General features: G+C 36.8%; 2 protein-coding genes and 1 long non-coding RNA gene across 3 annotated transcripts; 1 reads left to right on the top strand and 2 right to left on the bottom strand.

The window, feature by feature from the left end:
- Positions 1–6,647: 6,647 nt before the first annotated feature.
- On the bottom strand, positions 6,648–13,339 carry LOC135745557 (uncharacterized). The gene is made up of 5 exons (XR_010531295.2): positions 13,123–13,339; positions 7,999–8,187; positions 7,715–7,779; positions 7,376–7,467; positions 6,648–7,273 (listed from the first exon to the last, which is right to left on the bottom strand). It is a non-coding gene; the product is annotated as an uncharacterized lncRNA (long non-coding RNA).
- On the top strand, positions 12,511–20,644 carry pcgf1 (polycomb group ring finger 1). The gene is made up of 9 exons (XM_065275215.2): positions 12,511–12,649; positions 18,443–18,548; positions 18,724–18,876; positions 18,959–19,030; positions 19,124–19,229; positions 19,512–19,554; positions 19,652–19,738; positions 19,971–20,051; positions 20,470–20,644. The coding sequence occupies exons 1-9, from the start codon at positions 12,563–12,565 to the stop codon at positions 20,518–20,520; spliced, it is 786 nt and encodes a 261-aa protein (XP_065131287.1). The 5' UTR covers positions 12,511–12,562; the 3' UTR covers positions 20,521–20,644.
- Positions 20,645–22,818: 2,174 nt separating this feature from the next.
- Positions 22,819–25,711, bottom strand: lbx2 (ladybird homeobox 2). Its single transcript, XM_065270989.2, has 2 exons — positions 24,938–25,711; positions 22,819–23,945 (listed from the first exon to the last, which is right to left on the bottom strand). The coding sequence occupies exons 1-2, from the start codon at positions 25,263–25,265 to the stop codon at positions 23,500–23,502; spliced, it is 774 nt and encodes a 257-aa protein (XP_065127061.1). The 5' UTR covers positions 25,266–25,711; the 3' UTR covers positions 22,819–23,499.
- Positions 25,712–26,541: the final 830 nt, after the last annotated feature.

The following is a 26,541-nucleotide window of genomic DNA, read 5'->3' as shown; positions in this document are numbered from 1 at the left end:
AAATGTTCATTTGTAGCAGAGATGTGTGTGTTGCTTGTGTAAAAATATAATTAATCAAACTCAAGTATTTGTTTAATGATTGAGCCACAAACCAAAAAGCATTAGCTTGTGCCCCACCCTCCCCTACTTAATATACTCCAGAGAGGACCGCGGCTGCAGCAAATCGTCATTTTAACAAATCTGTCTAATCTAATAAATCTAAATATTTCTAACAGTACATGATTTTAATAAACGATTGCTATATTGGTACTAACATTTTTCTGCACATTTCTGTCCATTACATTGCATAATAAAAAAAGGATACATTATATATAATTAATTTTTTGGAGTTTAGGGTAAGGTTTGGGATGGGGTAGGGTGGTAACATTATCGATAAAATGGTTAAAGGGAAATTATACAGAAATATTGGTATGAAAGATTTGTTAACTTTTTACTTTTGTAGCTGTAAAATGTAATAATGCTATGATTTAATGTTACAAATATGTCTACATTGTACACTTCAGCAATAAATCTAGGCCCTTATTACATTATGAGAGAAACCAAGAGATATCATGACTCAGTTAAGATAGCAAATGCAACACCAATGAGAAAACAACAGCACATTCATTTGGAGAAAGCACCAAGTTCAACAAACCACAAATCGCTCTTTTCTCATTTGACAATGATGTAAATAGTTGTGAATCTGAAGAATTAAGTTGACAATTCTTCAAAAATAAGTCTGTCTGTAATACAAATTCATTGTCTATGTTACGAACAGGCCAACAGTATCGTGTTTTGACTAGGGATGAGCCAGTACTGATATTTAGTGACATGTACCGATACATCAGATACCGATAGTTTGGTTTTACTCCTTTTTTATTATTATTAAAAGTGCAGTGCGTACAAACTGTATTTTCCACCCCTTTTGATATAATCTGCCCTGATCCTCAGCTGTTTTAAGCAAACAGTGCAATTGCTTTCATCTCCCGATACTGATTATAGGCCAATATATCAGTGCATCCCTACAGTAGTTTTGACCCATATACATACACTCACCTAAAGGATTATTAGGACCACCTGTTCAATTTCTCATTAATGCATTTATTTAATCAACCAATCACATGGCAGTTGCTTCAATGCATTTAGGGGTGTGGTCCTGGTCAAGACAATCTCCTGAACACCAAACTGAATGTCAGAATGGGAAAGAAAGGTGATTTAAGCAATTTTTAGCGTGGCATGGTTGTTGGTGCTAGTGATGGGCAGTCCGGCTCTTTCCATTGATTCGGCTCTTTCGGCTCAAGCTCTGGCTCTACATTTTAGTGATGGCAGTCCAGCTCTTTTCATAGATTCGGCTCTTCTGGCTCGGCTCCCTTAGAAGAGCCGGCTCCCCTGCCTGCGTCTGAAGATTCGGCTCTGCTCGTTCGCTACAAAGAATCACGAACGACCCATCACTAGTTGGTGCCAGACGGGCCGGTCTGAGTATTTCACAATCTGCTCAGTTACTGGGATTGTCACGCACAACCATTTCTAGGGTTTACAAAGAATGGTGTGAAAAGGGAAAAACATCCAGTATGCGGCAGTCCTGTGGGCGAAAATGCCTTGTTGATGCTAGAGGTCAGAGGAGAATGGGCCGACTGATTCAAGCTGATAGAAGAGCAACTTTGACTGAAATAACCACTCGTTACAACCGAGGTATGCAGCAAAGCATTTGTGAAGCCACAACACGCACAACCTTGAGGCGGATGGGCTTCAACAGCAGAAGACCCCACCGGGTAGTACTCATCTCCACTACAAATAGGAAAAAGAGGCTACAATTTTCACAAGCTCACCAAAATTGGACAGTTAAAAATGTTGCCTCGTCTGATGAGTTTTGATTTCTGTTGAGACATTCAGATGGTAGAGTCAGAATTTGGCGTAAACAAAATGATAACATGGATCCATCATGTCTTGTGTGGGGGATGTTTTCTTGGCACACTTTAGGCCCCTTAGTGCCAATTGGGCATCATTTAAATGCCACGGCCTACCTGAGCATTGTTTCTGACCATGTCCATCCTTTTATGACCACCATGTACCCATCCTCTGATGGCTACTTCCAGCAGGATAATGCACCATGTCACAAAGCTCGAATCATTTCAAATTGGTTTCTTGAACATGACAATGAGTTCACTGTACTAAAATGGTCCCCACAGTCCCCAGATCTCAATCCAGTATAGCATCTTTGGGATGTGCTGGAACGGGAGCTTCGTGCCCTGGATATGCATCCCACAAATCTCCATCAAGTGCAAGATGCTATCCTATCAATATGGGACAACATTTCTAGAGAATTATTTCAGCACCTTGTTGAATCAATGCCATGTAGAATTAAGGCAGTTCTGAGGGCAAAAGGGGGTCAAACGCAGTATTAGTATGGTGTTCCTAATAATCCTTTAGGTGAGTGTAGTGCTCAAATAGTGTTTCTGTAACTCAATTGGTAGGGAATTGCATTAGCATCACAAAAAAGTTATGGGTTTAATTCCCACACATAAATGAATCAAATGTAGATCTTGAATGCACAGTAAGTTGCTGTATAAATGCATAATGCATGTAAATATAAAAAAAATGTGATTGTGGTTTAAGTGATCCAATCCCAAAATGTCTTGGACCCCCTTTACACCTGTATCGACTTCTCTCTCAAAACTTCACATTTTAGTGAATCGGGTGAAAGAGTCTCTGCGAGTGGTTTAAATGACCCTGACCCTGCCATGAATTCAAACAATGTTAGGTTTTGAAAAGTCATGGCCGAGGTGATGGGGACGGTGGGCCTTCAATGGGGGGGTTTGGCAGTGTTTGGGGTGAGGGGGGGACAAACCTCACAATTTCATCATCTTTTTTTAGTATACATTTGATTTCAACACACGAAAGTAAACTCTAAACTTACAGCTAATCTCATCTTCACTCCCACATACAGAAAAGCACAAACACATGTAAATGTTTACATCAATACAAGCAGATGATACTTTCACACATGGACAACGTCTCTTTAGTTCACAAATCCATAAACCGGGCAGTTTGTTTCACAAATTAGGCTTAGTACAGGTTTACCGAAAGCAAACAACCGCACAGCAATAAATGTCACCCTTTTTTTCTACAGTAAAGACATGTCAAACAGTGGGGACCGGGTACGGCAGATTGCTGAAGATTTGCAACACTCGAGGATTACTCAAGAATGCTCGACTTTGATCTCTCTGCGCTTAGCCTTTGATTCAGAGTAATTATTTAAAGGAGTGAGGGTTTTTTCCCCACTAGCACAATGATAAATGGCTCTAATGATTTCTTAATTTTCAAGCAGTGAGACAACCTTATCTGTGTTTGTGTGTGCGGGTCTGTCTGCCACATATCCTACTGAGGTGAAGATATATGCACATGAATTTATGTCTTTATTTTCAAAATTCAATTTCACGGAGCAGATATAATTCCTGAGCTTGATCCATGTCCTCCCTGTCTCAAGGATTCTCACCTGCATCGTCTTTGAGGAGAACGAGAGCGCTCGTAACTCACGATGAATTAAAACGGATACATGCATGGGTTAAAAAAGAAATAAAAAATCTGCATTTGAATAAAACTTTCGATTTGATCGATACACAATGACTTCATGTGAATCAATGTGAAAAATGACAGCAACTTGATTGGGAAATGCAAAAAACTAAATGCATCTTTCTGCATAGCCGAGGAGGACATTGCATGCTAGCAACAAAGAGATGTCACACAAAGATGAAAGAATGCCTGCATGTTGGTCGAAAGCAGACCAGACAGAATACAGTCTCCACAACAAACCTCTCCTTAATGTAGCGCGGGCTATAAGGGCTCACCAACCTCTTTTGTAACTCTATCAAAGCTGTCCTCAAGAAGCACAAGCATGACTCTGAACGAACAAAACTGAATCTTCAAAGAGGGCCACTATCTGTCTCTGCCAACTCGCTACATGTTTGTGGGCGTCTCACGGGCGGTCGAGGTCTCTGATTAGGGTTTATCGGGTGCTGGCGTCTCTCGTGTCATTGTGGGCTGTTAAGTGAGCCCTTCCGACTGTTTTAAGATGACCGAGCGAGTCCAGATTTCTGCCTCTTGCCAGCGTAAAGGTCTGAGTTGTGCCCGCATGCTTTCAAACAAGCGTGACGGATAAGAATAAAGGAACATCAGACCGATCAGCGGAAACGGTTGCGTCACGTTACGCTCTTAACTCGCTTTATCAAAGGCTCCAATACAAACAAAAGACTTGTGCTATCTGTTAGCAGCAAATTACATTGCACATTACTTCATTCATTCATTACCTGCACAATCAACCAGATCTCTTATTTGGTCAAATCTGACCCCGCTTGTGAAATCCATGTAGGAGCATGAAAGTTTTGACATGACCTTAAGCTAGCCCTACTAAAAGCTGGTAGCTGGTTTGAGCTGGTTTAAGGTGGTCGTCCCAGCCGGGCAAAGCTGGTGGGTCAGCTGGTCTTCCAGCCTGACCAGCTTAAAAAGTGACCAAAACCCAGCTAGACCATCCAAGCTGGGAGACCAGCTAAAACCAGCTCACCAGCATATGCAAATCTTAGCTGGATTTTTTGGTAGGGGGGCCACACTAAAAGATTTTTTAAATCTTATCAAATGTTTCAAATGTGAGAGTCCACAAACATCATCTATGATTTAATGGTTTTGTTTCAAAAGTGTGTAAAGTGCACACTATGGGGTCATGACAGCACACAACACACCATCTGATTCCCTTCACGAACAACCCGAGTACTGAGAACTGAAAACACAGAAAATCTTGCAGAAATCTTGCAATTTCTCTTGCGTTCAAACGTGACTTCACAGTAGTCAAACATGGCGAACAACGGGCATAAAGAAATGGCATTAATATGCCAATAACTGTGCCATGACTGTGGTTGTTATGGTTTCATGTTCTTTACATTATAGGGGTGGTTTCCCGGACAGAGATTAGCTTAAACCAGGACTAGGGCTTAGTTTAATTAGGAAATATAGTTTTAACAAACATGCCTTACTAAAAACATTACTTGTGTGCATTTTGAGGCAAAATAAAGGGTACTCATGTATTTTAAGATATGTCAGTGCAAGTTGTTTTCAGTTTGGACGGCTCTTAAATTTATTTTAGTCTTGGACTGTATAATAGTAAATTAAAAGAAAAAAAAATAGCTCAGTTTTCACAGACTTGGCCACAAATGCCACTTATGTTCAGTTGACAACATATGTGGCCTGCTGTCAATTACCAACAAAACTAATGCTAACTCATTCGTCACTTTTTAAAACAAAAAGCATGCAGTATTTTTAACGCATGGCTGTAACACTTTAATGAAAAACACTTACCAACCTATTTAATATTTGTATTTAATATTTAAACTTTACCAAAAAAGCTTGGTTACATTTACTTGATACTGTATACATTACCCTGACTTGGTTCACACTTCTTTAAAAAATCTGGCGTATGCCAGAATGTTTATGTTTAGAATTATTATTGTGCCAGTATTAATTTCTTTCATAACAAAACAAAATGTGATTTAAAAATGTTTTTAAAATGCATGACTTGGACTCAAGAACAAAGAAAAATTAAATAGACGTGAACTTGGTCAGTTCTGTTTAGAAATCAGTTCAGGATGAGACCTCAAGAAGATTGTTGATAAAATGCCAAAAGTAGGCTACATTTTTACAAATTATAAGGGTGACTTATCTGCCTAATAACATTTGTATCATTTCATAGTTTTTATGACTTTACAATTATTGTAAAATGTGGGAAAATATTAATAAAGAATAAGTGACATTATAAACAGTAGGGGAGAGCGGGGGCAAAAGTACCATTTTAAAAGAAAAATGTAATTTGAAAAGATAATGTTTTAGACAGAGATATATGGTCAGTAACATGTTTGGTCTATCAATACCAGTTTGTTTAAACAAATGTAAAACGGCTTCAGTATAATTTCACTTTAAACACAAGTAGCTCAGTGTTACTTTTGACCCTGTCAGCTAGAACGAAAGTAACACACAGGCGGGTCAAAAGTTACCAAAACAAAATAAGATAGATTTTTGTGTTACAATTGTTTTTAGTAAATATACTTGACTATGACCTTGTTAATATGTAACTGGGTAATTCTTGCGAAATTAGACTTATGAGGTGTCATGAAACATTTTGATAAAAAAGTAAATGCTATCAAAATAAGGAACATACAGTTACAAACATCTCTTCATGTACTATTTTGCACATGATTTCAATTGACATCATACAAACCAATTTTGTTGTTTTTTCCACATTTAAGGGGAAAATTTTCATTACCGCAACATGTCCATGACTGGATTTGGGTTCTTTGACATGGAAATATTTATAATTAAAAAATCTATAAATAATGCTGTCATAGTTTGTAATGCAACTGTAGTTAGGGATCATAGAAAATCACTTTGTTGCTACTTTCACAGCTGTTCTCCCCCAGTGTACAAACTGTAAAAAATTCATATTAATATAAGTTTTTGTTTACTTTAACTTAACAAATTAAGTTAAATAATATCAACTTATTTATTTAAGTGGTCAACTAAACACTAGTCAAAAACTTAAAATAATAGGTTCAATACTTGCATAACCAATTTGATTAAACTTGAATGCAGCACTGCAGCATTTGTTTTACAGTGCATGCACGTAAAACAGGAAGAGGCACTACCAAAGGATAGTTTAAACATTTCATAACTTTAAGAAAAAAAAACATCAAAAATATTTTTTTTACAGTCATCCATGGAACTGCCTTTACATCTATAAAAGGTTTTAATTTCTGCATTCAAAGCATTTGGCGTTCAAGGCATTCTTTTAATAAAAACTTAGGCATGAGTCAACAATCATTTCTGTGTTAGAAGACAATAGTTTGGCCTAAAACAAACAACCCCCGCCCTCGCAAATGTTAAAATAAATTTACGACAATCAGCATTGCTATTTAGAGTTGCGCACGGTGTTATTTTGGTGTCTATGTAACCCTTGTAGAGTCAAACACATCTGTGAGATGTTTACATTTCGTTGATTCTTTTCAGGAGAATCCCGTTCCTGTTGAACTGGCAACAGTATCAGGCTTAACACCTGTGTAAGGTACTTCTCTGTTCAAATATACTTTATATTGGGCCCAGTCCAGAATGAGCCAGTTCTGAAGGAATGTGAAGCCGTGCCAGGCTAGCACGGCTGCTGCTCCTCTGAACAAACAGGAGTTACGGGCGTGAATGTCATGCCAGTTCATCTGAGACCGAAAAGCTCAGTTTTTTGCCGACCATGGCCCCAGAACTGTCATTGATTTAAGTGAATGACTTATTAAGAACCAAAGGTTTTAATCATTCAGAATTAGGGGCTTCAGTTATAATTAAATAGATGATAACGTGATCTTACCAGGATTTTGGGTTCATTTTGGGTTCTGCTATTGAAGGTGTCACTCAAACTCTGAACCAGCCAGAGATGGCGCTGCGTTGTTATTACTTAGACTAAATGAAGATTAGAAAGAATTTATGTTTAATAAAAAAATATTTTATAGTATGCTATCATTTTAAACTCTTTAAAAAAATGCTGGGTTATTAAAAAAATAAAAATAAAGGGACGAACCCAGCCGGTTGGGTTGTAATTTAACCTATGCTGGGTTGTTTTAACCCATTGTTGGTTCAAATATTAACATTTTTTTAATGGTTTGAGTGCTTCATTTTGGGTTATACATTACAAGCCTAGTCTTAGTACCTGTCTGGACAGCGTGTTTGGCCACTCTTTTAGTCCTTCTTGTATGAGCACTTCCAACAAAGTACCTGGAATAAACATAACATAGATTTTAGTTAGTTATTCTGTTGAAAAGGTCTCTGCTTTTAACATGCATCTCATTTCAAAGCTAGTTTGCCCACACTGAGTTAGACAGATATAGACTGTACCAGACAGAGTATGTTGAAACATGGAAATTACGGGAACACTGCCAGTCATTACAGATACAGACATGGGCAGTGCATCTAGAATAGATAAACTGTAGTTACCAAATGATGGAGCATAAGCTGGCCAGAAAGACTTCATCTTCTGCTCTATAGCGCCCCCTGGTGGGAAAACAGCAAACTGTTTTGTAAAGTCGTCTGTCAGTTCAGTTATCCGGGTTACAGGAGAATGACCTCAATCCTCTTTCGCTATTCAAAAGAGTGCAGATTATAGGAGCTGCTGGACCCACAAACCTATGCATGTAAAAACATGTAGATAATTGGTGTTAAGAGTTTAAAAGTTTTATAAGCAGTCATTGTGTTAGGTCATGGGTTCGAACCCAGGAAACACACACAATGATAAATGCATAAATTGAGTGCAATAAATTGCTTTAGAAGAAAGTGTCTGCCAAAAGCATAAAATGTAATTTTTGTAATAAAGGTTATGCATAAAAAAAACATGCAGTGATATATGCAAAGCATTTGTAAATAAGAATAGCAAATATCAGATGCCATCAGAATTACTACTACATTTATAATTACTGTTATACTACTGATTAAAGGTGCAGTGTGTAAATTTTAGCGGCATCTAGTGGTGAGGTTGCAAATTGCAACCAACGGCTCAGTCAACTGCTCACCCCTCACTTTTGAAACGACGCAGAAGCTACGGTAGCCGCCATGAAAAACATGTCATCAAAAACTTTGTCCGTTAAGGGCATCTATATGGCGGCACAAAATGGCGACTTCCGTCTAAGGGACCCTCGGTCTATGTAGATAAAAAAGTCTCATTCTAAGGTAATAAAAACATAACAGTTCATTATAAAAAGGTCTTTATACACCACTAATGATATAGATTTGTATATTATTTTGCATTTCTGTAAAGAGTCCCTTCTAAAAATTACACACTGCACCTTTAATGCAATGAGCTACAAAAAATTTACCATGGTAAATCCTCTCATGAAACAACAACATCAGAAAAAGATTATGTGAATAAACAAACATAATAAATAAAAATGCATAATACATTTGCAATAATTGTAAGCTGTATATACATTATTTGATGCATTCATGTTAAATTTAACTGATGTGTGGTCACAGGTGTGTAAAATGTATCATTTATCATAAAAAAATATTTAAAGGGGACATTTCACAAGACTTTTTAAGGATTTCAAATAAATCTTTGGTGTCCCCAGAGTACATATGTGACGTTTCATATATATAATTTATATAACATGTTAAAATTGCCACTTTATAGGTGTGAGCAAAAATGTGCTGCTTTTGGGTGTCTCCTTTTAAATGCAAATGAGCTGATCTCTGAACTAAATGGCAGAAAGTGCCGTGGCTGGATAATGCAGATTAAGCGGTAGTATTATCCCCTTCTGACATCACAAGGGGAGCCAAATTTCAATTACTTATTTTTTAACATGCTTGCAGAGAATGGTTTACCAAAACTAAGTTACTAGGTTGTTCTTTTTCACATTTTCTAGCACTGGGGACCCAATTATAGCACTTAAACAGGGAAAAAGTCTGATTTCCGTGATATATCCCCTTTAAGCAAAGCTTGTTCGACCATGAATTTAAACTATTCATTTTAGAAAGTAACAATAAAACAATCCAGACATAGCCCTCTTGTTCCCGTAAGAGATTTTTGGCGATAGGGTTTGGAGGGGGTTATCTTCATTAGCTTGCCACTTGGCAGCTAATTGTTGGAACAAGCGAATACAAAAAGCTTGGTGTCCGTCCCTACATGCTCTGATTGCTCTGGGACAGGGGGAGGCAAAAGTCTGTGTGTCCCAACAAGAGGGCCTCACACTGGCATGACTTGGCAAGCAAACCCCCTCCCCTGTGTGCTTGTTTGTGTGGTGTTTTTTGGAGCTCTGGGTGAACAGGTCTAAGCGAAGGGCACTGAAATGAACATGACAGTCTTTCCTTTTCTCTTTTGGTTATTTTTTTCCCAACAGTAGAAATCTCTTCATCTGCATGAATGTTTGTGGAAACCATTTGGTATATTAGCAAGTTATTTTGTATCAAATTACTTAATTTTCATAAAAGAAAAATGACTTCACAGCCTTACATACCGCAGTGCACATTTCGGACTCATCCTTTGTGGGTTTTACACATCTTTTGTTAGCAGCAAAGACAGTAAAGCAGGTTTTATGTGAATCAATGAGATGGATTGTTTCCACTTATCAAGATCTGGCTTCAAATCAGGATGAAGACGGGCGGTATTTGCAATTGCTTTAGTAAAACATATTCTGGTTCTCCCTCACATAAATAAATCTCAACGAGAAACATATTGTCTCATCCTGTGAATTTTCTGACATGATTATATTAAAACTTCTGTAAAATATCTCACTCAGAACTGAATGCTGTCCAATAAAGACGACTCTGTTAGATATCTTTTCCACTTTGAGTAGTTAAATAATCAAATAGTCATCCTGTTTTAAATCCTAGGAAGAGAGAGAGAGCAAAGGACTTGATAAGTATCTATGCTAAAGGCAAAAAGAGAAGGTGTTATTATCCATAAACAGTCTTAAATGTGGTTAAAATGTATGACAAGGTGTGTCAAAGTGTTGGCATCTCTCTTATCTATTTGATATGTTTACTTAGAATCACCCATGTATGCGATGTCAGATGCTGTCAGTCAAATATGCAATGATCCCATCAGATATCAATGATAAAACAATACACAGTATCATAGTCGTGTGAATTTCTCAGTTACTTCTAGGTTAAACACTGCTTTATTCAGGTTTAGTGACAGTTATGATGAGACTTTGTTTCTTTTGGGCAAAGTGCACATCCAGTCCAAACCAAAAACAGGATTAATTCTAAATGGTTTCGACAGGTAGGGTAAAATAGACCACCTGTGAGAAAGCATTAGTTAAAATAAGGAAAACCAATGGGTGGCACAGGCACATAAACGCACTTTGTTTAAAATATATATTTTTTTAAATTAAGGACAATAAATTTACGGCTAAGACCTTAATGTGTTTTCCTAAATATTTTATGTTTATGTGTTGTTTAACCTAAACTAGCCACAAAAATGCTCTCTTAGGCAAATGTTGCAATAAAGCAATAATTATTTACAACATTCGTGTGAACGGCGACATCTCGTGGCCACCATACAACATTGCATTTTATCATATGAAATTGGTTTGTAAAATCTGTATGTTCTGGACTAAATAGTCTACATGTTAACCCTATCGACAATATTTTACCACATAACTTTTATTTTATTTTAATTCTTAGCATAATTTGTAATTTTTTTATTACAAAGGTTTAGTACAAATATCATGATTAAAACGTGAAACAAAGGTAAAGTTGTGGTAAGTAAAGCTTTATTACAAAATATAATGTATATTATATTAATGTGTATAATACCCAAATGCTAAAATGGTAAAATGCTTTATTTACTATAGTGAAGCATCGTATACTGTAGTATATTTTAATAGCCTGATCACTACAGTTTGTTGAAGTATGCTGTAGTATTTATTAACAGTGTTGGGTGTAACTAGTTACCAAGTAATTAGTTATTGTAATTTAATTATTTTCTCCATGAAAATTGAAGTAAGGGATTACGTTAGTTTAACGATGCATTCTACCCTTACGAAAATTAAGTATGGTTTTACTACAGTTAAAAAAAAAACATGGTTACTGTAGTAAAACCATGGTAACCACAAAATGGTTTTCAAAAACCATAGTTAAACCATGGTTAGTGTAGTAAAACCATAGTTTTGCTGATAGTAATCAATACACCAAAATACCATTGTTCCTACACTTTTACCACAATAAAACCTTGGTTCATTTTCGTAAGGGTAATGTTAAGTATAACATTAAAATGCATGTTTTTATGTATCCTTCTAACTTAATAAGAAAAATGGTAAAACTCTAGTGTATTTTCCAATTTTTAGTATTAACTGGTTGGTTATTAGCATTAATATTACTGAGATATTGGCTGTTTATTAATACTTAAGCACATATTAATGCCTGATTCTGCAGAACCTTACTCTACATCCTTAATCCTACCTAATTCCTACCTTTACTTAAACCTAACAACTACTTTAATAAGGAATAATAAGCAGTAATTAGGACTAAATTGAGGAAAAAGTAGTTAATAGTTAGTTAATAGTGAGAATTAGGGAATTGTTTCAGCTTTTTGCTCACATTTTTGAAGAAACCTACAAATATATGAGTTTTTTCCCAATTTTGTTTTTGTTTGAAAGCAGAGGGTATGTTCTTTCATTTGATATATTTGTATGTTTATATATTTATAGAAGAACAAATTTTCTGGAATGCATTTTGTGGAGGGCAACTTTAAAAAAAAGCCTGGCGGGGAATGAGTTAAAAATCATTCAACAAAAACATTACTGATACCACTAAACAGCCAAATCTAACTACAAATTTAATTACTTATGTGAATACTGTGGCTTGAAATAAATGACATATATATGAAATCCCTTGTAAACGCAGTTTTCTGCATATCCGGTTTAATGATTTGCAACACATGAAACAGTTTTCTATAATAAGCAGAAAGAGAGTCTGAAAGTGTGTGTGCGCGAGAGCTCCCCGTCTCTCACCAACCGAGCTCACCCACTCTCCCGTTACCCGGAAGTATGCAGAATTCCCAAAGATGGCGGAGCAAGGTCCGATGGCGATAGCTATGCGGCTAAGAAATCAGCTACAGAACGTCTACAAGCTCGACCCGTTGAGGAACGAGGTGAGTAAACCGAGCGCATAGCGATGTAAGGTCGAGACTTCATCCGCGCGCTTCCCGCGGATTATAAAAACTCGCGTGTGAGGGGTGAGAACCAAGAGATGGAGCGCGAGACCGAGTGGCGCATCTGCGCAAGCGTGAGTGTTGCGATCCGCTGCGTGCAGCTGTTGTGTTTTTGTTCTCCCCGCCGATGATTTTCTTGTCAAATCTGAGGCACTGTAATCTGCTGCTATTCTAGTCTTTACCCTCTAAAACGAAATTCACGAATCATGCGAGCTGTTTTGTTTTGTCCCGTCTGCGCAGCTTCACTATAACGGTGGTCGTCCACGCCGCGTGATATCCCGCATGCCTGTAAATAAGCGCTGGCCCTGAACAAGTGCATCATTATGAGCAGTGCCGCATGCATTGTTGTTGACATTGTTGAGCATGAATTGCAAAGGATCGTAACTTCAGTCACGGTACATCATATGACCTACCTCGACACGGAGCTTTTGGATCATTTAGTGGCTTTAGTACACGACTTCGTCGTCAAACAATCGTAACTGTGGTTCTTGTTAACCAATTAATTACTCCAATATAACGTTACAGTCAGGTCTATTTAACTAGCCAATAACAGACTTGTTCACAGATGACGCCTAACTCTGTCCCGCTACGGCCAAGTTCATTGTCAGTTCCGTAGTATCGAACCTCGAGCCCACGACGTTTGCGCTGCGAACGCAGTGCTCTACAGAAACATCACGTGCTCTCTAAAGGATTCTGCAGTTTGTGTGAAGCCCAACATACATGCAAAACTTTACGCCACTGTTTGAAAGCTTGGCGTATTAATTCTTGATAAATATGGCAGTGCGTTCTTGATCATTAGTGCCAAATCGCCATTTGTTCATTGTGCGTTTCAACAGTTAATATAGTTTATCGGGGGTTGTTTTATATAATTTCAGTCGACACTCATTGTTATGGATCACAAGATGATGTTACAGGCTATAACAATATAATATTTACCGTGACTTGTATAGGGGCTCCTGCAGTGTTCGAATTGAAGGGGGTCTGGGGGGGTCCCGGACCTCCTATAAGCCTTAAGGGACCCCCCATAAAGCACAAAAATATAAATTAGGGGGGTCCCCTGGTTTTTATTAAAATTAAAATACTACATAAATTTAACATCCTCATTTTGCGTGTCACAAAGCGATACTGTCCATTATTTGTCCCAATTTCGCAATAAAATAATTCAAATGACTTCTGTCCGAAATAAAGAAACTCGCAAGTGCGCCTCTTGCTGTTTTCTGGAGGAATTGACAGACGAGTGTCTCTATCTGCATGTGGAGTATTTTTTACCTCAGTTGCGGTGAGAATCTTTAGTAATCTTTAGGTTAAAGGGTTTTTTAAAAAATCTTCTCAAACAATTATTTTATAACAGTGGCAAAGCTATCCACTCAGACTGACGGCTGGTCAACCCAGTCACACAAAATATTTTATTAGGAAAGCAGAAGAAATCACGCTTAAATGATAATAAATGATAGTCTCTTTAATACTTAGCCTATCACTCAACTACGCATCTTTCAGAAATAAATAATTATTTGTAGAAAGTATCTTTTGCATGTGTTTTTTTAAACCTTGGAAAAATGTAACATGCAGGGCCGAAGTGGGACTCATTTTCAGCCCTGGGGTTTCATGTCTTAGACCGGCCCACTTTAGTTCACCACTGACTAGCCTATATTAAAATAATATAATTAAATCCTCAGTGCACTATTCTTTGCAGCCTTGCAATTAATATATTTTCCAAAAATATTGTTTCCAATTCAATGCAAATAGTCTAAAAACAGTTATGTTTTTGCCATAATCATGCAGCCCTACCATAAGGTATTTTAATATTATTCAATTAAACTTATTCAAAAACTGCTGAAAAGGATCAAATGTTTTCCCCTATACTTTTTCCCCTAGCGTTTTGCATGAAATAGATGAAGAATAACTATTAATAGATTAATCATTGTTACATATATAACTTACCGGTAGATATAAAAAATACGACATTTACCTTTTATCAAGTTATCAACTGCTGAAAAGGAACAAATGTTTTCCCCTATATTTTTCCCCCTAGCGTTTGCATGAAATAGATGAAGAATAACTATTAATAGATTAATCATTGTTACATATATAACTTACCGGTAGATTTTTACCTTTTTTTTACATTTACCTTTTATCAAGGTATCAAGTTGCGCTCAAGTTTATTTTAAATCTAAACGTGCAGCAAGTGCACTCAAATAGACGCGTCTAAAACAAAACTTGTGTTCACAGGCGACCGCTTTGAAAAGCAGAAGGCGGCGGCGCGTCATGCGTTGTACATGCGTTTTAAATGAATATGGACCCTAATTATGATTATGAATGCAAGAATTACTTCGTGGTCGGAAGCTGGGGCACAATCAACTTGGTCATAAAGCGGTGGGGACGTATACCACCCGCAAATTACGCGAATGGGGCTGCTGTGAGTGCTGGGGACAGCAACCTTCAACCTGGTGGCATGATAACTATCTTTAAAATTATGTATCTTTAAAAAGATTAATTATATGTAATTTATACAGTGAAGAAGACAGTGTTATTATTCATTTGATTCTATTTATGTACCTAAATACTACTGTTAGATCTTGCTTTATTTGTAACTTTGTTCTTTTCTATTTTTATATGCTCATAAGTTTTGCTGATCCGAAAATGATTCAATCTATGACTCAAAAAACGCAATGTAATCATTCATTTTACCACTACTATATAGTAAAATTATGTAATTTAAGAATGAGTCCACCCTATTTCACCCCTATTCTGTTTTAAAGTTCTGCCCTTGCCAGTGTTTCACACTAATTTGAGGGGTAAACTTTTTTTAGAGTTTGAGTTAAGGGTAATTTGGGGTTTCTTTGATTAAAACCAGGATCAGATGATTGTTGATCAAGGACGATCACATCTTACGTTGTGAAATCACAGCGACCCTATAATGAGGGGGGTGGGGCTTGGCCGGGGGGTGGGGCTTAGCTAGGGGACCCCCCATAAGCTTTGACATAATTCGAACACTGGGCTCCTGTTGTCCGAATTACTGTTACTGTCAACCTTTGTTACCAAGGTATAGTTTCAGTGTTGCCAGTGATCCATAACAATGAGTGCCAACTTATAAAAAAATGCATAAATAATTAAAAATAAACCATTTAAAAAAAGCTGAAAAAATTACTTTGGACACCATGTACCTGCAATTCACCCATTTGCAGTAATCCAGGGCATCATCCACCTGTTTTTATCCATCAGTTGCATCTGTTTCAGCATAGACCTTATTCACACTACGTTGACATGCAACCAAATAATCCGTTTTAATGACGTTTCAATCGTATTGAAAGCGTTTATGTAAACACCTTAATCAGTATGATTGAGGATGATCGGATGCAAATTCGATCGTATTGAAAGTGGTGTAGTTCGATCTGTGATCCGATCATCAGGATAAAAGTATGCATGTAAACGCGTGAATTGTAGTATTTTCTCAATCGGATGCAAAAATACATTGTGCACATGCACAGAACAGTTGTGTTCAGATTCACGTCTTATATTTACCTCTTATTTTACGTATCACATGATTCTCGTCCTAAAAACATGCAATGACAACGTGTATTATTAAGGTAATGGGGTCACACGCTGTATTTTCTGCAGCGTTCATGTGTACTTTCATAACATTAGGCTACTTAAAAGCATTAAAATAGCATTGTGCCATTTGAAATTTGTGTATTCATTACCTTTATCTGAAAACTTGTTAAGAACAACTTTCTCCAACTCAGCTTTGACTTCTATCCAGAGATAAAGCGTAAACTTGATAAGAGATGCTGTCCACAGCGTGGCGCTTCCAAGTCCTCTGCTTTTTCGAGTTTAGATTTGGGCTACTGTTTAAACTGTTTCCACCAGTTGTTGTTTTTTTTTTCTGCGGGTTAAAGATGAAATGATTTCGTAGATTCTTTATATTTATTATTTGTATTTGGGCTGTGAATAGTCATTGGGATGCTTTTGGGCTAGTTTTGAATGTGCATTGGGATGGTTTTGATAAGCGAATCTGGCAACCCTGGCTGTGCGCTTGCTGAGACGTTCAGTTCAGATTATATAGTATGTAGATGTAAACAAACATTTTAGTCAGATTGCAAATTGCAATGTTTAGGATGCATGCAAGATGTATTGTCATACCCTGTAATCAGATTAAATTCTGTCAGATTGACAAAATTTTGTGCATGTAAACATAGCCACTGTCAGTCCAAATCCGATTTTGGTGCATATCCGATTGGAATCCAATCACATTTAGAATGTGTGAACGGACAAAAAACGCATGAAATCAGTTTTTTCTTATCCGTTTCAGGCTACAGCCAAAGGTGGTTTGAAATCCTTTTCAAATCGCATTTCCGGAAATCCATTTCAGTCTTATCGCATTTATGTCGCTTTTCAGTTACATCATCACGTAAAACGTAACATGTTAGGCGCAGAGGCAGATTGTCGTGCCAGCATGACATCATTGCCATAGAAACGGTGCAGATAATCCAGAAAACGGCGGAACGCTACAGGACGCACAGATCTGATCTGAACAGTTGTGATACACAATGCGGACAGTGAGTCTATCAAATTGGATATGCACCAAAATCAGATTTGGACTGACAGGGAGAACAAGATAGTGTAGTGCAGAAGTTCTTAAAGTGTGCGCCCCCGCTTTGTGTAGGGTGGATGGATCCCTTTGCTTCCCCCCCAAATAAAACAATCTCAAACTTTATTAAACAAAACATTAAGGGGTGGTTTCACGGACAGGGATTAGACTAGTCCTAGACTAAAATAAATGTAAGAGCTGTCCAAACTGAAAACAACTTGCACTGACATATCTTAAAATACATCAGTGCCCTTTGTTTTGCCTCAAAATGCACACAAGTAATGTTTTTAATAATGCATGTTTGTTAAAACTAGTTATATTTCCTAATTAAACTAAGGCCTAGTCCTGGCTTAAGCTAATCCCTGTCTGGGAAACCACCCCTAAATTAGACAAGTTAGTGCTGTTGTCTTACTTTTCTGAGGTTTAATTACACAAACTTTATGATAAATTGATGTATTTTATAAAATGTCATAAAACTGGTCCTCCCCTGGCACCATCTCACACTCGCCCACCTCACAGTTTGAGAACCACTGGTGTAGTGGTACAGTTTAATTTTCCTGGGAAAATCTAAGGAGTAGGCATGATAGTAATGATTGTTCTTCCCATAAACATGAAAAACTGGGCATGCAACTATTAACTTAACTCTTTCCCCGCTATTGAAGAGTTATCTCGTCAATAAAGAGAAAACATTTGCATAAAAATGTGTTCCTGATCAATTTTTATGGTGATCTGCAATACCGCGTTTATCCACTAGTTGGCACATTATGTACTAATTTCAAACTGTGTATGTTTTGATAATCATTCTGAATCGGATCTCTAATAAAATTCCTTCACAAAAATGCAATTATTTCAGCTTTTGGCTAAAAAAAAAATATTTTTAAAGGAAAATACCCATATTTAATAGTTTATAAGTAGAGAAAAAATATAGATAGGATGAAACGTTTTTTTTTTTACCATTTTGTTTGTTTGAAAGCAAGAGGGTCTGTTCTTTCATTTGATAAATTTGTATGTTTATATATATTTTTAGAAGAACATTTACCTGGAAGGCATTTTATGAAACTTTTGTGAAAATCACAAAAAATGCTAGCGGGCAACTTTTCAAAAAATGTTTATTCTGATATCCTTCCATCTGTTTGTAATCACAGGAAGAAGTCAAAATAAAAATTAAGGACCTAAATGAACACATCGTGTGCTACCTGTGTGCCGGATACTTTATTGACGCAACCACCATCACGGAATGTCTTCATACATGTAAGTTTCATACAACTGTATCTCACTCCCAAAATAATTCAGACCATATGCAGATTTAATTCAGAGTCCATATTTGAATTCAGCAGGCACATTTATCCAAAACTAAGGAGAGAAAAAAAACAGACTACATTCCCATTTTTTGTGAATACCTAATACGTTCTTTGTTTCCCTGCAGTCTGTAAGAGTTGCATTGTGAAATATCTGCAGACCAGCAAGTATTGCCCAATGTGTAACATCAAAATCCACGAAACGCAACCTCTTTTGAATCTGAAGCTGGATAGAGTCATGCAGGACATCGTCTACAAACTGGTCCCAGGTCTACAAGAGAGTAAGTGCAGTAAACAGGATTATTAAAATTTGTGTATTACATTGTATTCCTGTGAGTCATGGTCAAATATTCATCTTCTCAGGCGAAGACAAAAGAATTAAAGAATTTTATCAGTCACGGGGTCTTGAACGCATCATACAGCCGTCTGGAGAAGGTAAACAACAACATGTATACTGGCATCGCATATCTCAATCGCTTGCATGATTTGGGACAGTTTTGTGAATGTGTATGTTTTTGTTTTCTATAGATTCCCTTCCAGATAATACGGGATTACCCTTCACAAGCTTCGATCACTCTAAAGCTCATTTCTACAGATACGATGAGCAGGTCTCGCTCTGTTTGGAAAGGCTGAGGTAAGGCGGCATGAAGCTTTTTTTACCGGTTTAGAGATAAGTTGAGGTCATCATCACTAAAACAAAAATACAAAAGTTATGATAAAGTTCATTGTGAGTATAACATTGATAAGATTTTAGTTAATTTTACCATATTGGTCGTTTTTCTTATGCACTTATGTAATTCTTTGCCATTGGTAACATTTTCTTTAAAAAGATAAACTAATGTGGTGTGTTTTGCTTTGTGAACATTACATATTTAGTTTGAGTCTTAATACAGAATTTGTTCTTCTATTTTGCCAGCTCGCCATTCTCTGGAAAAGACAAAAATAGATTAACTTTACAAGTAAGACAACAGAATGGAAAGAATAAGTGAATGAAATTGTAAAAAAAAATGGAATGAAAGAAAATTCTGAATCATTTTGTTTCTTGTGTTTCTGCAGCAGAAATTTGTCCGTTGTTCGGTCAGGACTGAGGTTCGGCATCTGAGGAAGGTGTTATGTCATCGCCTTAAAGTAGAAAAACATCAGGTCTGAAATGATATACATACAGTATATAAAACTTGAAATGGCATACTTTAATTGTATATTAGTAATGCACTATGTGGTGTTTATGTCTGTGATAAAACTTTAAGTTAAATCGAATGACAAGCTAGAAAAAAATAAATGTTTTTAATATTGAGAAATGCAATTCTGACTGAATTGAACTAAACCTCCTATTGTCTAGTCTTGTCTTCATTGTGTGGTCTTTGTTGTACTTCAGGTCCAGATGTTATTCAATAACGAATCCCTCCCAGATCACATGACCATGAAGCGTCTGTGGCTTTCTCACTGGTTTGGAAAGGTATTGCAGTCTAATGTGTCTCCAGCTAATTTCATACCGCATTCTTTCACACCATCAGCCTGTTAGTTTTCCCTTAAGGTGGGATCTTCATTTCTCTAGCACACTAGCGATTTACAGTGCAATATTTCACGCGCTGAAAGACACTTCTCTGAGGAATCGCAGGCAGATTTAAGATTTATTAGGACTTGGAAAAGCCATATGCCTGTTGTCGCCTTGTGGTCTGTAAAATGGAATCGAAGCGCTCTTCTCCATATTGACTTACTAAGAGTATCGCTTGAGTTTGTGGGATGTCAAAGCATTGTTAAAATTATATCTCTATGTCTCGTTTGTTCTTACATGTTCTTACTACTTTTTGTCACAAAATGCTGATGTTATTTTAAAGATATAAAGATTTATTTCTCGTTTTCCTCTCTTTTAGGCACAACCATTGGTGCTCCATTATGCCATAAAGGACAAGCGAGCAAGATAGGATTGTGTTTAAATATTGGGTGTAAATATTTTGTATTTCACATATTATATTTTAATAGCTTTCTGTGCATATATACTTATTTTTTTGTTTTGTATTTTTGAAAATAAATTTTAAGTGGTAAAAATGTTTGTAAGGGTTTTTTTTAAGTAATAATCATATGAATATATGAAAAAAAAGATTGCTAGCCTTCCCACAACAGGGTGAATATTTATGGTGAATTTCGTATGTTCGAAAGTTAAACACAAGAGGGCAGTGTTGCTATTTAAAAAGCACCACCAGTTTAAATACTTTCCATTGACTCTCAGATGATAACGTATTGAACTCGGAAGATGTGCTATAAATGTTGGCATTGTTTGTTTAGTTATGCGATGGTAAACATCATGATCGTATTAATCCCAGCTTGGATCAAATGTAGTGAAAAATCATTTAACAATTTACGACTTTAAAAACACAAAAAACGACACGATCATCCAGTTTCTACAGTGATCAGATGTTTTGTTAGTTAGTCAATTTAATTTTCGTACTTAATGAACAGTACAAAACAAGTTTTGATAGTTAAATTAGGTGTCATGGTTTTAATAGGCCTTCCATTATTTTTCTTGGTGCTTCATGTTCACCAAGTAAACATTGTTTATGATTTTACTGATCTCATATCGGTGTAGTTTTGTATTTTTTTATGAAATGTAATTATTAGTATTACTACATTTTAGGGACATTTACAACGGATTTGGGACGTAATTGAGAGAAATTTATGTACAATAGTAAGTAAATCTTTAGTTTAAAATTGCATACAATTACAGAAAATAATACTATTTAGTAGCAATAAATAAACCAACAACTACTCCGTTTTTTTAAAAATGAAATTTCATTTCGTAAAGAAAACGAAATAATCTTGAAAATGCAAATATTATAAACATTCGTCTGCAAATATACCCATTTCAAACAAATTCTCAATACGAACGGTAAAATTAAAAGAAATTTATTATGATATAATAAAAATGTTTGAAAAATTCCATTTAATAATGATTGTTTGATAAATTCCATATATTATCTATTGTGTTTAAATATATTTTTAAAATAAATTAAAATAATGGCAAAAAAGTATATTGTCTTTTTAGTGAGGGCTGTGCTATAAGTTAAATTACAAAGATATTTATTGTGCTTTAACTATTCTGCAAAACATTACGCAAATTCGTCCTTGCAAATCTTATAAACTACTTTAAATCGTATGTATTTTGAATAAATAGGACATGTTTCCAATTGTTAGTCATTGCTTAAACTGTGAAATTGTATTGTGGTCTGTTATCGTTAACTAATATTCTAAATATTAAAATTAATTAAAATATTGAGACTAACCCAGAGAAGACGTAGTGGTCAACTACAATACATGAAAAGTTTGCATGCATATACATTAAACACCACTAATCTCGATTCTCAGCAAACAAGGTAACATTTAGAGCTATCGTGTAGACATCATCCACTGCAGAGTTCTGCAAGAACACAAATATCTGCTGTGTCTAAAGAGCTCTGAGAACTCCAGCTCTCCAGAAACGCAGTCCACAATGCGCTTGTAAAAATCTGCTTGACTTTTCAACCCCAACTATTCCAAGCGATTAGGCCAATTGTACTTCAATCTTCTCTCTGTCCCCAAACTGCTGCCTTGATCTGCTCACAACTGACACAAATGGGCCGAAAGAAATTCGGCAGACGGGGCAGCCGGACAACCAGGATGCAACAATTCTTCCCATTTCCACCGGCTTCCTATTGAGATTTATTCATTAGGAACCTCATGCAAATCGACTGCTATTCATGGGCGTTTTTAACACACGCATTTAAAGGGAGCACAGATGCGGGGCTTTTATTCGGGCTCGGCCGACTGAAACTGTTAATGCGCACTCAAAGGCGGGTTAACCTAATCAATCATGTTGACTAGTTTGTGTTAGAGAAGATTCATAAACCATATGGCGCGAGGGGAAAGCAAGCTTTAGGTTGTCTTCGTGACAACTGTTTTGTGAAGAGCGCGTGAGGGGGGAGCCCTGTTCAATTGTCCTAATTAAGCTTCAAGCACTTAACACACACAAACACTCTTAACACACACAATGAACCAGAGAAAGCGATGCGTAAAAGTGCACTGGCTCTTTAAGCTGTTTAACTTCACGAAAGCGTGCCATACAAATATGCAATATTATTGTGCATCAAGCATGAGAATTTTGAAAACAGATCAAAACCTGAATATTTGGATTTCAATATAAATTCAGTTCAGCATACAATTAATAATTAAAGGTCACGTCACGTCAAGAAACATTGTGAAATACATATACCCTTTATTTACATAAATGAAGATTAAATAGAATGTTACAATAAATTTAACGAGTTAGATGCATCATAACTTGTTATATATACACATCCTTGCCCTTCCAATGCTTAGGACATACACGCTCTTTTTTATAATTTGTTTATAATGCCTGCAATTATAGAAATTGTGCCAGGAATTTGGATATATAACGTAGAAATATGGGAAATGCGTCTTTACAGTTGCAACGTAGAATCAGTTCGCTGAAGACTCCTCGTGTTCTGAAATTATTTATAAATATATAAATCTATTCAACTGAGAATTCAATTGAAAATCACTTTTGGCATATAGTTTTCCATAGCGGTCATAAATGTGTGTTGAAACATGGGTGTAAACAATTGCTCACGTTTCCTTCAAAAATCAAATCGAGAAAGAAATAACGCTTAAAATGTACATACACATGTTGCAGTCCTGTACCATTTATCTCTAATCATTTCTCAGATCTTACGAAAACGTATTCCTTATAACCATGTCTTCAGTCTGGACATCAAAATATGGAAGTTTCACAATCCTTTCAATAAATTAAGTATAAGGGAAACTTTCCTTGCATTTCAAGTTCTTCCACAGATTCAAACGTCCGTGCAAAATGCGTGAAAAATGCCCATCTCTGAAAACAAGGGCCGGTTTTAATCGTCCACCTCAATTTCCTCGTCCTCCTCTGAAAACTCGTCTGTGGTTTGGCCTCTAGATGAGGACGGCGACTGTGGAAAGGCTCGTGGGGAAAGACTGGGCGAAATGGGCCCAGAGCCACCATGAGGGTCGTCCATGTCCTCCATGGACACCAGTTTCTGCAGTGCTTGCGGTGGGATTTTCTTAAGCGACTCCACGTCCGCTTTCATCTCCTCTAGGTCTCTTTTAAGCTTGGCCCGTCGGTTCTGGAACCAGGTGATGACCTGCGCGTTGGTCAGACCCAGCTGCTGCGCGATCTGATCTCTGTCGGCCGGTGACAGGTATTTCTGATACAAAAAGCGTTTCTCCAGCTCGTAGATCTGATGGTTTGTGAATGCTGTACGAGACTTTCGTCGTTTTTTGGACGCCTGTCTTTGGCCAAATGAGTTAAGATGTTCGCGACCTTAGAATGGAAAGAAAAATGAAAATTTATTGTCAAGGAAAAAAGCAGGCTGAAATGCTTAAAATGCGTAGCTGGGAACTATCGGTTAGTCTTAATAAAATGCATTCAATTATTAATAACAAAACATTATCTAGCCTACCTAAATGTTTCGATGAGTAATTCACGTAAAATTATATTAGAATGGTCCATATCTTACACATGTGAATTTTAAAGTATTTCTTAATTTACCTAAACTAATGATTTGTTAAGCATAAGTCGTTAAAGTTATTTTAACAGGCTGTGATAGGCCGCAGTTCATTTCAATCCAGATGCATAACAGCTGTTCAAGAAAAGTGGGGGGAAAGTTTTCCGAAACATCTGAACTATTGATTGCCAGGCATATTCGGAATATTTGATGTGTTAATCAAGTATCAAGCCACATAACTGCGCTCAACATCATTACAGACGACCTCAACCATTACTGTAAACCACGGCGATAGTTCCGCAATGTCAACACGAACTTTTTGACGTATGACCTTTTTTAGTAAATATGTCAACCGAACATTAATGATTTCCATTTCTTAAATGTATGTAGCTTCACGTGACAGAAAGAGAGGTTGAATTCCTAAAATAAAAATAACTGTCACACTCAAGAAATTGCAATATGAAATTAAAAAAATACACATTGAGATTCAAGTCAGATGTACGTAAAAATTACTTTCTGAAAAATGTGCAGGTTTCTTTACTGACAAGCGTTCCGAATTTAACCTAATTTAAAATAATAATAAAAAGTACATTCAAACAAAATTTTTAAATGTAATATTAAAATAAGTACTTGTATATTACCTGTAAAATACACATATAACATTCTGTCACATAAGCACAGAACAGTTTTTGCTATAGTGCAACATAAAAACTGGAAAATATCAGCAAACTTTGCATTTCTGAAAAGCCATATTAATACACGCATTTAAAATTACAACGTACAAGTAAACAAACAAGAAATAATTTACCTTCTGCCGCTTGTATAACGTTAACTTCTAGACCTTTGAATGTTTTGCTCGCTAGCTCTTCCAGGGCGCATAACGGAGAGGAGGGCGCGCTGATCCCATTCCGAGACGCACCAGAGCCGGTCACTTTCTCAAGAACTCGCGGTGGACACAGTGCACCGACCGATTTCTTCACGGAGGGTTTATTTAAAATATCCTCAATGCTGAACGGGGTAAGAGGCTTGTTGGAGTTTGCCGGAGGTGGGAGCTGATCCAAGGGACCCCGCCGCCTCTCCTCGCCGCTTGACTGTAAAACGGAGCCTGCCTTCATGTCTTTAGAACTGGAGGTCATCTCAGTCCCGACAAACGATTTTGAACTGAAGTCACCTAAATGTTCGTGAAGACGACCACAACAGCTTGTTTATACATATAAAACGGTTTTATCCCTTTCTTCAAACGAACGCGTTGTTCTTCCAATCGTTCTCCAAAAGCACCATGCTTCAGGCGTCACAGACACCCGAACTTTACTCCTGTTACGCGGGTCCAATGATCTCTCCGATCTGCTCCATGAAGATCTTCACCGTGTGTAGCTGTACTGGCCAGGGGGGCCAACGCATGCACGAAAATAAGCGTTGCCGAGGAGGCAAAAACAGCGAGTAACTGCTAACGAGTTCTTGTTGATTGCTTTTGCGAAGTTCAATTAGAGAAACACTACGCTACTTGCTGACCCGCTGCTCTGTCTTAAAGGGCCAGACCATAATAATGAATTGGACGCGAGAATAGGAGGAGTTACGCACTGAAGTTTAAAGAGAGGGGAGATGGCTGTGCATGTTTATGCATCTGTTGATGCATCCCACTCCCACTTAGGTCAAACCACGTGCTTCACGCGTATACTTTCCAGAAAAGGAAAGTGTGTTTTCATTAACTTAGTAGTATCTATCTATCTATCTATCTATCTATCTATCTATCTATCTATCTATCTATCTATCTATCTATCTATCTATCTATCTATCTATCTATCTATCTATCTGTGCAAAAATGATCTGAAAAGGTTTGTGGTTAATTAATATAACATTGGAAGAAGTGATTATTGCTGTTTTGTAGATTGTTATGACAGCATAATTTCCACACCCTTAGTCTATCGGCAGTCATTTAGACCAACCATACGAGATCAGAATGCAAGGCATGTGATTTGTTCTTGTCTAATTAAGTGATTTCTGTTGCCCTCATTGTGAAGCAAACTGGGCAAGAGAGATAAGTATGCAACACTTACATTATATTTTAATACTTGTAGGTACAATAACAACACTGCTGTAGCCTATGTTGCAAAAATCAAACATTTCAAAGAGCAGCATGATATAATGACGTGAGTAATGGCTTGAGGGTTATGTATTAAAAAAAAAACATTTTCATTTTGTTATTACAGTTGTTTTTAGAGGTAGCAGAGCTATGGGACAGAGCTCGAAACTTCAGTGTAGGATTAAGTTGAATTTCGAGACAGTAAAGGATAAAATGTTTCAATAATATTCCGGTCAGGGAATGCACATGGGTGAAAAGAAAAGCGCAGCCGCGTTTCAGACCTGGAAACAGAAATTCAGATGATGCTCCTGAAACACAAAGCAAACGCA

The sequence above is a fragment of the Paramisgurnus dabryanus genome, chromosome 16, assembly GCF_030506205.2.
Source record: "Paramisgurnus dabryanus chromosome 16, PD_genome_1.1, whole genome shotgun sequence".
In the NCBI taxonomy this organism is placed as follows: domain Eukaryota; kingdom Metazoa; phylum Chordata; class Actinopteri; order Cypriniformes; family Cobitidae; genus Paramisgurnus; species Paramisgurnus dabryanus.
Note: the sequence above shows the minus strand (reverse complement) of the source record. Positions and strands in the feature narration are given on the sequence as shown.

Excerpts from the sequence above, each read along its gene's own strand:
- pcgf1 (XM_065275215.2), top strand. The coding sequence starts at position 12,563 with ATGGCGGAGCAAGGTCCGATGGCGATAGCTATGCGGCTAAGAAATCAG. Across the intron at positions 12,650-18,442 it reads TCGACCCGTTGAGGAACGAG|GAAGAAGTCAAAATAAAAAT; the intron begins GTGAGTAAACCG and ends TTGTAATCACAG. Across the intron at positions 20,052-20,469 it reads TTTCTCACTGGTTTGGAAAG|GCACAACCATTGGTGCTCCA; the intron begins GTATTGCAGTCT and ends CCTCTCTTTTAG.
- lbx2 (XM_065270989.2), bottom strand. The coding sequence starts at position 25,265 with ATGACCTCCAGTTCTAAAGACATGAAGGCAGGCTCCGTTTTACAGTCA. Across the intron at positions 23,946-24,937 it reads CGTTATACAAGCGGCAGAAG|GTCGCGAACATCTTAACTCA; the intron begins GTAAATTATTTC and ends TTCCATTCTAAG.